Source organism: Echeneis naucrates, chromosome 17, assembly GCF_900963305.1.
Source record: "Echeneis naucrates chromosome 17, fEcheNa1.1, whole genome shotgun sequence".
Taxonomy (NCBI): domain Eukaryota; kingdom Metazoa; phylum Chordata; class Actinopteri; order Carangiformes; family Echeneidae; genus Echeneis; species Echeneis naucrates.
In genome coordinates, this window is record NC_042527.1 from 6,862,503 (window position 1) to 6,879,314 (window position 16,812).

The following is a 16,812-nucleotide window of genomic DNA, read 5'->3' on the forward strand; positions in this document are numbered from 1 at the left end:
ACTTGGTTTTAGAAGAAATGCACTGAGATGATAAAACAGGAAACAAGTTATGAACCATTCAGCTCTGATATGACAGAGAGAATGTTCATTCAAAAAATGTATGCCCAGAAGAAGAAGAAGGAAAAAGAAAAAAAAATAAAATAAAATAAATAAATTAAAAAAAAAAATCACTCAGCGCATCTGGATCTCCCAGTCTTCCTTTTTAACGGAAAAGACTAAACTCTACTTCATAGGGCTTCACACATGGAAGAAATTTACCCCATATGCTTAGCACAACAGGACAGCCAGCGAGCTGCTCCCCAAGTTACGTCAATATAGTGGATCAAAGCACTTCAAAGCACAGTGATTGCGCACTGACTCTGAACCACCGGCGTTTCAGAAAGAACTTCAATGAAGTCTCAGATGATGTGTTTGCAGTTATGGTAACCTCCCACTGTTGAAAAGGTATCTGAGTAACACCAAGAATAACATCAGAGTAACTCTTTTGAATCACAAGGTAAAGTTAGATATCGCCCATTTAGGATTGACTGTTTTTTGTTTTTTTTTTAAGAAATCATGCCACTGGTTCCTCAGATTATAAGAGGATGACTACTAGCTTTAGCCACATTCCTAAAGTCAGACCAGTTTTCCGTTACTTGCACTCCAGGTTGGAGAATTCAGAGAACCCTTGGCTAAAATATACCAGTGGACGGCAAGATTAATGTTCCAAATGATTCACAGGAACCACTGGCATCTGAGCCATGTAAAAATCAGTGACATGGAGCAGAAAGTACAACATCAAAGTAGCTCATGCACAAGGTGGGGAGCTGTTGAAACTGTGTATATATCCATGTGCAGCCATCTTAAACCATAGGGGCAGGTGATGTTGCCAATAAGGTGTGACCATATCCTGCCCCCACTCCAGAGAACATCAAAGGGTTGGCTCTTTCAAACCACCTGTATGACCAGGGTTTGGGTCATTGTGAAACTGGCAGCTGATTCATGCACACAGGCCAAAATTGGATGGCAGTAAACCACTCTGTTCTGTAGACTGCAGAACAAAAGTTTATTGGCTTTGGTCGCTGGCTTTAAACCATTTGCGTAAAAGCAACTGAAGCACAACTTCACACATCCATCTCTCGCGTTTCCAGTGAACAACAACAGTTGGACATGGAGCCAAGCTTCACTAAATTTACTAATGCAATAATCAGATTTGTAATTTAAAGTTGTAATTAAAAAAAAGTTAAGTGCACACATGTACAAAGTGGGAGTAGATGTGACTGGCGAAGCCATCATCACCTCTGCTCAATCATAAATACAGTGCTAAATGGGCTGACAGACATTTCACAATGTCACCAGTCAAAGGTGGCGTGACGAACTTTCAGTCTGAAAAACCTGCTCCCAGACAGAGTGCGAGGTACTTTTCCAGCCTGTTTTCAGTGGAAGTCTATTTTTTTTCCTTCAGCGAGTCCTAATGCTTTGGCCATATGGTGGATTCTGCCCAGAGGACAACAGACCTCAGTGTGCAGACAGGCCCCGTCTGCCTCCCCTCTCTTTCCCCTTTCCTCCGTCTTTCTCCCCCTATAGGGCCACAAACCGACCTCTGTGAGAGCCATCAACTGCACTAACGACCAGGGTTGGGTAAAACACCCCCCCACTCACGGCCCAACCTCCCTTCCCGCCCAAGACACCTTCCATTCACATCCACCTCACACTGCCCCTCTCTGTGCTCTCTGCCCACCCCCCAAAACCTGTTTCTCTTGCTGTCTGGCTGAAGCTTGGTTTGTAGAACTGTTCAGTTTGATCTATGAAACTGACTGATGAGCTACAGCCTGTCCTGCATGAAGCATTCTACATCACTGAATACTGACTCAAAAAAAAAATTGGGGTTTTCAGAAGAAGAACTTAGTTTTGTTACAAGAACAATCCTTTGTTAAAATGTTGGTAAAGACTGTAAGTAAATAACCATATGTAAAAAAACTAGAGAGGCTAATTTTTCAAGATGTTGTATATATATTAATTTACTAATTCCTGAAATACAAGCAGCATTTCAGGAGCACATCAAGAGGAATCAAATGAAAGGAAAACATGCGTGAAGTGCCTTCATGAGGTGTTAGAGAACCATTTGACAGCAAATGCTTCAATCCTGCTTTCCTTTGATTAAACTACCCAATTCGAAGGATAAAGACTAAAATTCCCAAAGTTGGTAGTTTGATAATGGTGGTGAAGAGTGCTGTTTACCACATTGGTCAAAAATTTCCCATTAGAGCTCAGTTGCGTTGAGAAGTGATGATTGCGAAGGCCGTAGAATTTTCATACTCAAACTATTCAGTGATCATTGACCTCATGAACAATCATAGCTGTCATTCGATGACCAGCTTCATCAGCTGTGACTCATGTGTGGTAGGCACACAAGTTTTAGGGGAAAAAAAACTGGTTGACAAGAAATGCAGTGAAATGATAAAGCAAGAAACAAATGTCCTATGGATGGGGACCCTGTCATCCTGCTTTTCAACTCATGTGTAATTGTAACTGCTTTGTGTAATGTTAGGCAGTTAAGCCTATAAACATCATATATTGTGTCTGTGGAAATAGAACCTGCAAGGAAATATGTCCCAATGGCTTTCAAATAAATGTAGTAGAAAAAAAAATGAAAAACAAAAAACACACAGTTCCCCTTTTAAATAGAAGTAGAAAGTAGGAGCAGAAGTAGAAATAGTAGTAAACGTACCAATGACTGAAAATGTAATTTAGTATTTCAATAAATGCACATAGTCTGCGTGTAAGCAACTCTACAGGCTTAACATACTGCAGTTCAGGTTGACTGAGTGAGACAGTGATTAATATTGCTTAATGAATGTTTATTCTTCATAGTCGGACTTAGTTGGTCAGGGAGCAATGAAGTCAATTACAACAAAGAGCCAGTGAAAAAGACTGAAGTCACCGCTGTCTGGTAAAGTGTAAACAGCCCTGAGCTATCTGCATGTACGTAAACACACACATTCCACATCTTGACCTCACCACGTTATGATTGAGAAAACACATACTTTTACTCTGATACATGCACATACTAAGTGCTGTTTGTGTTTGACTTTGCACTGTACGTGCAGCTGAGACATGCAGGTTGTGTGTGTGTGGAGGGGGGGGTATGAATCACCTTTGTATCAATGTATTTCAGTTTGTTCACTTGTTCACAGAGAAGCAGAAAAAGAGCCTGCCATTAAGAAACAGAGAGAAAGATGGGGAGGAGGGGAAAAATATCTCATATCTCATATATCATTTCATAAAAACTTCTGTGATAATAAATAGAGATTTCATCTTCACAGGTGAACAGTCAACACAGTAAACACTTGGTGGGAAAAGACACTAACACTAAATATCTTGATTAGTGACATACTTTGATGAATGCAATTTCTTTTTCCTTTAGTGTTGATTTCCCTTTTTTAGTTTAATATTGTTAACCAGCACATGGATAACCTTTTGCCTTTTACTTTTGCTTTAATTACTTTAACATGTTTAAAGTAAAGATGTTATAGAAGTAATTTATTTTAAGGGTATTCATGAGGTCCAGGGACTAACATTGCCTCTCCACAAATATCAGTAACATTTCTGAGGTGGGTTTTTTTCCCCCTTTAAATCAGATTATGAAAAAAAGTTTAATACAGTCAAAGAAAGGATTCCCTACTTCTCCTTTACTGACTGTCAGAACAATAACTAGAGTTCTAGTAAATATGAGGTGTTGTGATCACAGAAAAAAAAAAAAGGTGACTACTGTATGAGACAGAATTTGATAGGGATCACTGAGGAACTGATGGCCATTACAAGAAAGTCCAGCCCTGAAACCATTTCATCACCCTTTGTCTGTTACAAACCCCAATCTGATTGCATTTCTTCAGAATTTACAACTGTGGTTTAATCTCCTCACCTATCTAAACAAAAGTCTTCAGTGGACAAACACAATCATTCTGACACACACACACCTCATCATGGCCTGTTTGACAGCTCCTTCACAATGCACCATGGAGCTGTGTTGGCATGAGTCTGGTTGAGGGATGGGCCGCAGCGAGGTTTATGACTGTGCTGACGTCAATGACATAATTCAAATACTTAACCAGGCTGCACGCTTCCAGCCCTGCAGATCCTCTCCTTTGGCAACAAGCCTGGAAAACCTGACATGGACTAATGCTGTGGAGCAGAGTGGCTGTTGCAGAGAAGAACGGAGCGGACTGCCCAGACCGAAAATGAACGGTCAAATTTGTTCTGGCTGTCAGTGTGCGGTTTGCTGTCTGTCTGTGTGTCCATCCACCCATCCATTTCTTCATTAGTTTAAATGCGAGGGAACAGACTTCATCATATTATGAAAGACACTAGGTAATTATATTTAAAAAGCTGTCTCACACACACAGACAAACACTATGGGTTGGAATAAATTGGGGGGGGGGGGGGGGGGGGGGGCAACCAATCATCATCCAAAGCATTGCATAAGAACTTTGCATATAGTACATATCATACACTTATATTGAAGTTTGGAGATATTGTGGATCCAGTATTTATCCAAGTGCTAAATGCACAGTCTGCAGCTTCTGCTAATGAGTCTTTTAATCAAAGAAATAACACAGGATGCTTTTTTTACCACCACAACTTCTCCAGATTTGGATTCTTTCAATGCCACTTGTTCAGGAGGCTTTTAGTGCCACATGAATTATCCAGAGGTCTCTTCCTCTCTTACACAAACAGACCTGCTGATTAGAAACACTGAATGTGTGTGGACAACAGATAATTGAGAGTGGTTGGGAGCCTGGGAGACTGATGCTGACTTCTGTTTCAGTTGTTTCTCTGATAACTTAAGGTCCAGACGTTCAGAATTCTCCACAGAGATGTCCTTTTTTTCCAGAATGAAAACAAGCTGGTTAAAGTCAGTCAACAGACTAATGGTAAAAATTGTTCATTCATCGGTGTAGTTTGGCGCACACAGGACGTCTTGCAGAGGGTTGGAGCTGAGCTACATAACATTTGCCTGGCCTTTTTCAGTTAACTTAAGATCCAGATGACTGCATCCCTTCATCTGGTTAAAATCCATGGTTGAAAACGACCAAGAAGTTGCGTGAGCTTTAAAGTAAACTTAGAAGCAGACAAAGTCAACAAAGTTAATTAAACTTAAATGCTTTAATTACACTGCCAGTAACCTTAATTGCAGTAAAGAGAGCAAAAGCAGGTTTGGTTGATTCAAGTGACATGTTAGACTCATTAATTACACCACTGCTCTGCTATGTCCCTGTACCTGTATGCTACTTTTCTTAATGTACTTCTGTGCACGCGGAAATAGCTAAATGCATGCAGACATACACAGACATGCACACCTACACCCACACACATGCACTTACAGATTACCCGCATACCAACTCTCCTGGCCTGATTTGAAGCCAAGGAGTCCTTGTTATTGGCCATCAAAATGCAGATTATCGGTAACTGACCCATTATTTTTTATTTTTCCTTCATGCGTATGAATAACTGGTGAGGTCTTCCATTACTCATCTTTCAGGACATGTTTACAAAACGAGGCAATAGATGAATGAGTAACGCTTAGTGTGATGGGCCTCACGCCCTGGGCAGTTTACGCACAAAGGCATGTGCCAAAAGCATTGGTTTCAAGGCAGAGAATGTGTATGTATAATTACAGCTGCCTGCCATACTTTCTGCATTTTACAGTAGAAATTGCATCATATTGTTGGGAACATGCTCGCCATATCATAAAGAAAGACTTTACGAAAAACAAGTGAAAACTAATAAGGAAAGAACTGATAGAAATAAGAAAAAACTAATAAAAAAGATAATGCAATATGAAATAAGATATAATATGGAATAGTTACTGGCTGCAATGGTGCTGTCATTGAAGTTTAACACAATGGTCACTACATCCTATTAATGTGAAAGGGATCCCAATACAATAAATTCTACAGTAGATGTAATTGTTTTTATGTTAAAATGAACATTTAGTTCAATAAGCTTATTTGCTTTCTTGCTGTGAATTGATGAGGAATTAGCAAAGGTTGTTGCCCCTCTTGTGTCTGTTATAAGGAAGTCTCTAGTTGGTGGCTGTTTAGCTAAGCTTAACAAAGACTGGGGAAAAGTATCCAAATCTGTTTGCCTGCAGCTCTTAACACCCCCCCCCCCCCAAATAAAAAAAAACAAACAAACAACAAAAACCGAACTGTAAAAATTACTATTTATGGTTTATGGTTTATGGTTTATTTGAGGTTTCTGGACCTAATTTGACCTTGAAATTCTCTGGTACAGAAACAAAACCAAATGGCCCTAACAAAAACTGCAACCTGTCATTTCTGATCTTCTCTTTTGTAAATCTGGAACAAGCAAGATTAGAATAAATTTGTGTGCTTCAGAGGAGTAGAATTTTTTGTCACCTTCGGAGAGAGTCAGTGTAGCTTCTTTACAGTTACTAACCTTTTCACTGGTTCATGATGGACATGTGTGGGGCAAGTGAATAAAGATTTTATTTCAAAATATTGAACCAATTTTGAATTATGTGATTTAATTTCAATCTGTACTCAGATCCAGATGCCAAATATATATATACAGTACAGGCCAAAGGTTTGGACATACTTTCCTCTTCATTTGAATGAGAAGGTGGGTCCAAACTTTTGGCCTGTACTAAACAGTGTACTGTTACTGTACTGTACAGTGTGTGTGTGTGTGTGTGTGTGTGTGTATATATATATATATATATATATATATATATATGAGAGTATCTGATTTTAAACAAAACAAGCACGAAATCCAAAAACCTGAATTATGACCTTCTTTCGCAAAATCATAAAAGGTCGTGCACCATCAACGGGTAAATAGGGGGGCCTTCACTGGCCTGCAGGCTCCAGTTTAGATAGTGTAGCTTAAAACATTAATTGCTGGCCTTTGTGTAAACACTCATTTCTAGATGCCAGTGAAAGGGAACATTCACCCTGAGAACATGATGAGGATTCACACCCCTCCGCTTGGTCAAATGACTGTACCAAGGTACCCTAAAGTCCCAAGCAATAACAGTTACAAATGAATTAGTCCTTGAAGGTTAAAGACGTCATAATGAAGCGTTTTTTTTCAAAAGAGCTATTTATTAGCTACGATGTAAAACAAAGCCTATAATCTGAATCAGTCAGGGAAAAGTGAGCTCTTTGTTGGCTGGTCAGCGCACGGGACTGCATGTGATGAAGCCAAGATGGTTTGTGAAGCGTAAACTGCAAACTCAGATGAGGAAAACCACAGTACCCTCACGTTAGTAGATAAGATGTTTAGTAGCGTAAACAGCCTACACTGACGCATTTGTAGCTGAGCTTATTTTGTTATTTACCCGCCTCCCTTATTTCTCTGCTTCTTGTGCACTTTGAGCCCACACTTGTCTCATCTCTTTAATCTTGCCAGGTTTCTAGAGGAGCTCACACCGCTCTCTCTTAATTTCGGATGTGATGACAATTATGCTTTATTATATTTCTATTTGTGCTTTTCAAATCCTTTTACAGCAGAAGTACAAGATGCAGAGAGCTCACACTCTGCCATCTATGTTGAGCTCATGCCAAGAAAGATGCAGGTACTATCTTTTCCGCTATTGTGGATAATATTACACAACACAGACGCAAAACAGGAAAAATCTGTTCTTCTTTTCCGGTTGAAGAGTTGACAAAAATGAGAAAGAAAACAGCCCCAAGGAGGATATGAGGGCATCTTTCCTTGTGATAATATGAATTGTTACCTTCCTCCTGCACAATCTAAACAATCATCATACAGAGTTCTCTGTGAGCTTGGGAAAAGCTGATGACGCTGATGTCCTCTGGTGGGACAGGACTTAAATGCTGTTTAATGTGTCACAAAGATCTCAGAAATTTGTTTTTCTCATTTTATCTTCTCCATGCGTCATGACAGAAGGCAATAACCATGTGGTTTCACCCATCAGCGATTACTTGGTTAAGGTCAAGGCTTGTCAAATGTACAGAGGAGGAAGGACAATGAGAATTCAACACTTGTTCTTGTTTTATATTTTTTCCTGCTGTGGTACGCTCTCAGCAACTCATTTGTGCTGATAGGAAGTGGAGGGCACCCGCATGCAGGCTCTGCTGACGTCATTCGAGCTTGAAGAACCAGTTCAGCAGGAACTAATAAGTCCACCTCCCTCCACCCCTTCTGTCACTTGTCCTCTCCTTGTTTCACATGTACCTGATTTGAATCTAGACCATTCAATCTCTTTCTGCAACTCTAACTCTCTTGATTTCTGTCAGACTTGTTGTAATGCCACATTTCTGTATCATTATCAGATCACTGTTTACTCTGTGAAAAACTCCAAAGATTTTATGTCCTATGCACGTGTGAAAAGGTTCAAATGTGGTATGAAGTGTTACATATTTTCAGGGAGAATTTAAGTTCTGATCCAAATTCATCTACACAAATTAAGTACATTCTTGCAAATAACTGCAACGCTTGTTTTGAATGTGCAAAACACTATTATTGCTTACTGCAGAAGTATGATACAAATAACTCACCATCTCTAGATGTGGCACAAAACTCTGTGCAATGGGTTTAAAACTATTGGAGACAGCGAACTAAGGAGTATCTAAGGTTCAATCATTATATTTCCTAGTATTCACATTTTTAGCACAACATTGTTGTCCACCAGCAGCTAATTTTCACTTCTGGGTTCTTAGCACAACTACTTCAGTAAAAACAGTGCAGGGCTGTTGGATTGCATGCTAGAGTTTCTGTATTTCACAGAATCATTTCCTCTCATGAGGATGTCTTAACCTCCCCACGTCATTCACTGAAAAGTTTGTGATTTTACTCACCCGACAGGCAGACTTTGGTGACGGAAGGCTGATTTGCAGCAGGAGACCTCCTACAACCAGAGAAAAAAAAATCTCAAAGTGCTAAAGCCAAAAGAAACACTGTATAAGAAATAGCTGCAACATTTCTTTTCTCACTATGTTGATTTGGTTTCGGCAGCAATAATTGTTGCCACAGCACAAAAACTAAAAAGACGTTCTTTAAACAGGTCACAGGTCAGGTATTTGACCATGTGACACAGTCATGTCTAATTCAGTTTTCAGCTCACAGTGACCCCTGCCTGAGGTTGTATTGACTATGTGTCCACTTCTGGCAGACCTGACGCAAGTGCAGCTATCGTGCTGACCCAGTTCAGTGATCTGAGGCCGCCATAATGCACTCAAATGAAAAAAGGTCATCGCCTCTCCCATCCAGTTTGGGATCCCTGCAGTGCTTCTCCAAAGCAGCTTTAACATCTAAAATACCAAACTCACAAGATGCTTAAGTTTGTGCATAAATTCATGTGAATTGTTCCTTCGTGGAGCCACAGCACAAGAAACAGTTTTGATGCTTTGGCGCCCCCAAGTGAGAGGAATATATCTATATCTAGCATCTAAATACACTGAAACCAAAAGTCCACATGCTAATTTAGAAGGGGGGGATTTAGCCAAGAATTTCTATCAGCGCACAAACGGCAATAATGCCTCTTGCAGAGGGCCTTTACTGCCTAGGTGAAAACATTATTTCAGCATGTGAAGCTGCAAAAAACAAAAGTGTAACACAATTATGACTTACTTGTTGGATACACATTGCACGTTTGTCAAGGTGGTGAAGTTGTTCCTGACAGTCCGAAGGCTTGCCAGAACCTATAAATAAAGGGTTAGGGTTTTTAAGTAGTATTTCAAAAATTTCCATAAAAGCTTTGTCTGAAAGAGTTCACATTACGATCAGAAGTAGTCAGTGCTATGTAAATTTAAAATAGAAAGCATCACCATGTACTAACATAACAGCTTGGAAGTAATATCTTCATTCGAGTGAACATAAATATTTTAACTTAAAGATGATGAGTGTGAAGTGGCTCTGCCATAACAGACCACCAGGGGGCAGAAAAGTAACTGGATCAGAGGGGTACTCAAACCATCAAGTCTAAAAGCCCTTGAGGAAATTCTGTTTGCTGAAGCAGATTTATTAACTTGTAACCAGCTCTTACCTGGGCAAATGGAGTCACAATTAAGTCCTCTCCGTGCCTAATATGGGATGTGAAGAAAGCAAAGACAGAGTCAGAGTGTATGTAAACAAAAGCACACAGATAGCTGACCATAATAAAGCTGATACTGCAGAGGGTTGTGATATATACAACTCACAGTTCTCCAACAATAGAGGAGTTTCGAGACAAGGATTTTGGTGACAGTTCATAGTCACTGTCAGAGCGGTACAGAAAGGACTCTCTGCGCTGGCCATGGGCTGCCAAGTTGGGGTGCAGAACCAGACCTGGGGATGCCTGAAGGTCTGAGGGACTGCAGCACAACGATGGGCCATTCTCCACCTCGAAGCTAGAAGGGAATAATCATAGGGAATCAGCACAAGATAGAGGAGAGACTCTGGGGCAGACAAAAGGTTTTAAGAGAGTACATATCAAATGAAAATCAGTGAATCTCTTTTATATCGTCATTGCGTACTGAGGACTCTCAGTAAACCAGCACTCAGTAATCACTTATACAACATGATAACGAATGTCACTCAGAAAAGAGGTTGTTGCATAAAACCTAAAATTATTCCTCACTATCCGTTGCCAGAACTACAGTGATCATGAAATACACAAGCATCATTTTGGGTGGGGTACTAACTTCGGTTCTGGTCTGTCTCACTAAACATGACGGCTCAAACTCCATTTATCCTCATCCAGTATTATATAAATTGCAATATAAAGTGCACCATCATGTATAGTTTGAGACCCAATCATGCGGAATGGTCTCAAACTCATACACCAGATCTATTGTGCTTTATTGGGTTTGTAATTACCCATTGGATAAGCATAATATAAAAAAATATATAAAAGAGCAAATCAACAAGCTACAGACTTGACACATAAATTGTGTATATATATATATATCTATATATATATATCTATATATATATAGATATATATATATTGATATATATATATATATATCTATATATATATACAGTGCTTCTAACCAGAATGTCTTCTGGAACCACAGCGTGAGACCACAGATGATCTGTGGATGTCATCTGTTTGTCAACATGGAGTGGGAGCAGTCTGTCTCACTGTCATGTACAGTGAGACAGACAGGCTATTGTGTAATCAGATGATCAAGTCAGATAGACCAGGGTATAGAGGTGAAAGGTCAAGGTGGCCTGCAGGAATAACTAATGGCACAAACCATAAATGGAAAAAAACCAAACATATTTCCAGATTCCAGAGTTGAGCTTTGACGATTTTCATGCAAAGTTGTATTTAAAACAAATAGAAAAAACATTTGACATTTTAGTATCATTGGAGTGGGGATCATTTCGTATCCACAAGACAAACAAACAAAAAAAGAGTTCTCAGTGCTGAACCATCTTCACTTTAATTTGCCTTGTCGTGGGCTGTTTTAAAGACCGCTTCACTATTTGCCCAACATTCATCTCCACTGTAATTTCTGCTACAAGTTGAATTAACTCGACACATATCACACTGAGATTCTCCATCACACTCCTCTGCCAGAGAAGCTCAGATTAAATGAACAACTTGCTGAACGATGAACGTCATCTGTGTAATGCTTTGCGTCATCCAAATCCCAACTTCATACGACATTAGCAACTTGTTTTATCAAAAGCAGATCTAATCTTTTAATCTGAATAAACCAGAAAACCACACTATGTTAATGACGCATCATTTCTGCAGATCTGATAAACCATAAATTCACAGCGATTATCTGTTACAGTGGGGGAAGGCTATGATTTAAACTCTAATGTAAATTATCATTTCATGTCACAACCTGCTACTCATGCTGTAATTCTAAAACATGGATAAACAGAAAATAGAAGAAAATCATACACATATTTTTAAAAGGTTTGCAAAAGAACACATTTTTGAAATAAAAAGTGACAGGGAAAATACAAAGATGATCAATAAAAATTCACCTTGGAGCTGAGAGGTGTGCTCTACTGACCACTTCCTCGCTGAAGTCAAAGTGCCCAACTCTGCACCTAGGTGATCTCCGTAACATTATTCTTTCCCGTCTACGTCTTCCCTCTCATCAGGCAACAACAATTGCTGATGCTGTGGCTGTTCACTCATGCAGTTACACACATACACAAACAAACACACAGAGACAAACACTAACAGACCCCCTTTCTGTCCAGTAAGAGGACATGTGCTGCAACAACGTAGGCTTGGCAGATGTTAACAGGCAGATCTGGGCTGGAACTCAGGAAGTGGACTTGTAGTCACTCTGTTAATCTGACTGCCTGCCCCTTTTCTCTCTACATTAAACCACTGAACTTTAATCATGGTGTCCATCATCCCACTTGCCTTCAATTGGCCACCTATGGTACCTTATAAAACCAAATGTATTAGAGCTTACGGTGAAAAAAAGGATAGTAAAGTAGAAAATCTCAGAATATCAGAATATAATATAAATATGAATATAACAAATATAATCTTTAGCCTTTGCAGAAAATAATGGATAATGTTTTTAAGACCAAAAATCATGAGATGATTTTCCTTCATCAAAGAGTAAAATAACATAATTAGGGCTACAAGAAGGTACAGTTATAATGCTATGTTATAATAGACATGGTCAGAGGAGGGACTGTTAGTAGGATAGAAGTGTATAGGACAAAGTTCCTAAGTGTGATGGTGATGCACGATCCAACTAGATCTCCAAAAACATCCAGTGCATGGGAAGGAAAGCAAGACAATTAAAACAACAAGACAATCATTCACTCACAGCAGTCAGGCTACTATCCTTCTAAAATAACCTAAAATAACACAAATGTTCCAGTTCTGGCAGAAAATTGTACAAAAACAATAAAAAAAAAAATTGCAGTTTATTTAACACGTTTGGCAGTGTTTATATACTCTGCATCCACATCAGTAGAGTTGATTTACATTACAGCCATCTGAATGACATTACTGGGCTGAGAAAAACCAGAGCCTGCCTATCTGAGTTAAAACAGAGAGGAAAGAAGAAGATTAGCCATGTAAAAAAAAAAAAAAATTAAAAAGGTAGAGTATAGACTCAGTAGGAGTATATTCACAACTCTGAGAATAATATAACTGAAGTTCAACTACATAACTATGTACTCGAGAGAATTTATTCATGCAAGGGTCAGAGAGGACACTTCTACAGTGCAGAGGAAAAACACTTGGCACTCTGCTCAGTTTTCAACAGTATTAAGGATGGATCAGGGTGGACAGGAAGAACTAAGTTCATCATGTTCAGTACATTTCAATGAATAAGGCAGAGCAGCATGTGTCTAGGAAAGTAATCTCAAGATTTGTACAAGATTTATTCACTAAAATCCATTGCAACTTTACAACAGTTACTTCAGTTTATACACCTACACTATAGGTACGGACTGAAAAGCACACAGGATCAGCCTCAGACATTAACCCAACTGGACTTCAGAAATTCAGGAAACTGTTGCCAATTGCCACCATCAGAGTCTGTTTGTTATTGTCAGGGTCTGTTGGCATAGCTTTTAAACTCCAGTAAATCCCTCTGATAAAACACCTCTCTGGATTATAACATACTGGCGTGGGGGGACGTTTCTGGCAAATTGACATAAACTACTCTGAAATAAGCATCTATTAAATGTGGTTTAATAAATTAGTCTTAAATCACTGTGCATATTTCCTCTCTCCTCATCTTCAAGAGCACATTGAATAAACTGGGTTGACAAATAGAGATAAAAAATGCAGAAAGAGCTATGTGAATTACAATTTCTTTCCTACTGTTCCTTCCTCTTCTCTCACGCACAAAAACACACTAACACTTCTTACCAGGTGTTTGCTACAGTGAAGCGTCTGTACCGACGGAGATGCTTGTTCACAACCTGCTTGCGAAAGCATCTTGGTGAACTGTGTAGGGAAAGTTTTTGTTCAGGATTAACAGCAACAACACCGCAAAATTCCGCCTGATCCAATCCAAGCTCTTTGTTCTCTCCTCTGTCTTCCATCACTGTCTCTGATGATGGCGATACCACTTTCTAAACATTTAAAAGCTGCAGTCTTCAAAGAAACAGCTGCAATTACACTGTCCAGAAAACAATTTCTCTAATGTTTTACGTTGCTATAGAGAACTGAGAAGTAATCAAGTTCCAAAAAGAAACACAGCAGCCAAGACAAGTATTCATATACTTAGAATATGATCAATTTGATTGGTAGACAGCTTTCAAACATCCTCCCTACATGTCCAACAAGCTGATTGGCTAATCAGCAACAGCTGGAAAATAACACACATTGTGGAGTGTCTGCAGTGTCATGTAATAAGCAGAGCAAAAGTTTTCCAGCTCCTGAACTTTCAGCCAGATACATGCAACTGAGGCCCTTAAAAAGCAGCAGAGGAGAGTATGACTGCAACAGAGATGAAAGCAATAGATGAGCATCAGTTTTACTCAAGCCAATAATCATATGTTCTTTAGAGGGTTCAAAGCAAAGAAGACATGGCAATTTGCAATTCAATAATGTAAAAAGGTAGCTATCATTACAAAAGAGAACTCTACAGAATGCTGCCACAGAAGAGCAGCCCACTTTAATCTACCTCTGAAGTAGGCACAAGAGTGGCAACAAGCTCAGGTAAATGACTGCCAAGCTATTTTTTACCATCTGAGCGTTCCTCTCCAAGGCAGTTATATTTACGGTAGGAGCCGAGAAAAGCTAAGATGAAAACAAAGGTGCTTAAAATGCTGTTGTGAACTGAAATGAAAATACAAAAGTCTGCCAAGTTTTCTGCTAATTTGCAAATCTAATGTCAAAACTGCCTTAGAGAAAACACGTGGCTCCCACTGTTACCAACACAAAAATCCTTAACTATACAAAATAAAGCCTAAATACAGTTCTCAAAATACTGAAAGCAAAGACTGAGAGCTGCGTCAAATGAAGAATTATTGTAATTCTGCTTTTACAACCAATCTGCATGACCATCAAAACAAGTCCTTCACATATATGCACAATATGCTGCCATTCTGTCTGTGGTGTAACTGCACAGTTGTAACATTTCATTTTGCAGCGCCTCACCTGTCGAGGTCGGCCTTTGTAATGTCAATGCGAGGGAGGGAGGTGATGGGCAGGCTTGTGGGTCTGGCCTGGGTCACCGGATCCTCCTCAGGTGTGAGGGGCCGGCCCTTGTCCCTCTCTTTTTCAGCCTGCCGCCATGACAATGGTGGCAGCTGCAGATTGCCAGAAAACCGCCTGTAGACTTTACACACCTCTACCCCAAGGGTGCTGCCTGTGGAATATTGTCCCACAGGAAGCTCCTTACTCTCCTGAGGGTAAAAAAAAAAAGAAAGAGAAAATGAAAACAAACTGGCTCCAATGGCTCATATTGTTTTTCTTCCAGATAGGCCCGGTGGTGAATAAGCATGGATGGCAAAATATAAAGAATTAGGTTTATATCTGCTTGAAATATAAGGAAAATAAATGTAAGTGTGTTAAAGACTGTGAGATAACATGACTAAATAAAATATATGCTTTAAAAGAATACATGTGAGGGGCCTTAAACAAGCCTCCTTTAGAGAAGGTCAAGGAAGCACAAATGTGTAACCACCATCTAAACAATCTGGCTGCCCTGCTCATGGCCTTGATATTTAAAACACAACCATACTTACATTTTTCTTCTCGTCATTAAACAGATTGAAATGAAGTGTTTGGTTTCAGGTCCATGGGTACCTGAGCTGCCTATTGACATTTTTATGAAGCTCTGCGGAATATAAATTGCGTGTTTAATATGTCTGACCGAGTGTGAAGGTTCGACTGAGGAAGTGTGGGTGCTTCACTCTAATGACTGGTTGTAAACAAGCCAGAGCACTGAGGAAACAGGAGAACCGCCATAACCCATTCTACATACATCACTCTCCAATTTACATTCACAGCAGGAAAGTGTAATTGAAACACGGCAACAGCTTTCAAATGAACAAGGGAGGTATATAGAGGCTCGATGGGAAAGGGATTCCTAGAAATGCAGCAACGGCAGTTAAGAAATGGGTGCTCTCTTGTGTGTGGGGTGTAAGGAACAAGACGGGGAAGATGAGAAAATGGTTGAAAGAGAGGGAGAGAAAGAGCAAAGATGCCTGACCTCACAGGGCAAAATCAACTACCAACTCTCAACTGACAGTATCTACTTACATCCAACTGCTCATCAACACTAAAGCCTGATCAATACATGATCTTTGAGCCAGGTACTGATATTGATATTTCAAGGAGAAAAAAAAAAAAAGTGAATCAACATAAACCTTAACAAAAACACACAACATGTGCTGTACAAGAGGCTTGACACTGATAACGTTGACCACAGATGACATTGCAGTTAAACTAGAGGTGATCCCTGTTGGACAAGTGATGTAGTGATGACTGCTTCCATTACTGCAACCCAGTTTTGTCATTGTAGTCATGCAGTTTCTTGTTGCTTGTTGGCTGGTAATATTCAATAAGTCACAATATGCTGACATATCAGGTGGGCTGAAATATCAAACTGGCTCCAAGAAGCTGCAAGAAACAATTATTTTTATTACCTATTAATCTATTAGTTCAATTCAGAAATAAATCTTTGGTCTATTAAAAAAGGAGTCCACACTGTTCTTGTGATGTTTTCAAACATCTGTCATGTCCCAGAAATATTCAATTTATCATTAAAGGATGAAATATATAAAAACAATTCTTGGGAATTTAAAATAAAGATCAAATATGTAGCCAAATAGCTTTACAAATATTGACGTGTTTGGACACTGTCAATTACCAAAGCTTGGTAAGAAGTCAAAAGGAGCACTGTGAGAACACAT

At 39.4% G+C, this 16,812-nt stretch overlaps 1 protein-coding gene across 2 annotated transcripts in view; it reads right to left on the reverse strand.

The window, feature by feature from the left end:
- LOC115057450 (cAMP-specific 3',5'-cyclic phosphodiesterase 4B-like) overlaps positions 1 to 16,812 on the reverse strand; it is a 44,996-nt gene that overhangs the window by 14,495 nt on the left and 13,689 nt on the right. The window contains exons 4-8 of one of the 2 annotated variants that reach the window (XM_029524573.1): positions 15,053 to 15,300; positions 10,167 to 10,355; positions 10,013 to 10,049; positions 9,598 to 9,668; positions 8,826 to 8,875 (exon numbers count right to left, since the gene is read on the reverse strand). In XM_029524573.1, coding sequence (XP_029380433.1) covers positions 8,826 to 8,875; positions 9,598 to 9,668; positions 10,013 to 10,049; positions 10,167 to 10,355; positions 15,053 to 15,300 — 595 coding nt within the window. Of the gene's footprint in view, positions 1 to 8,825; positions 8,876 to 9,597; positions 9,669 to 9,794; positions 9,813 to 10,012; positions 10,050 to 10,166; positions 10,356 to 15,052; positions 15,301 to 16,812 lie in introns of those variants that run through there. The other variant, XM_029524574.1, reaches the window with a different exon arrangement.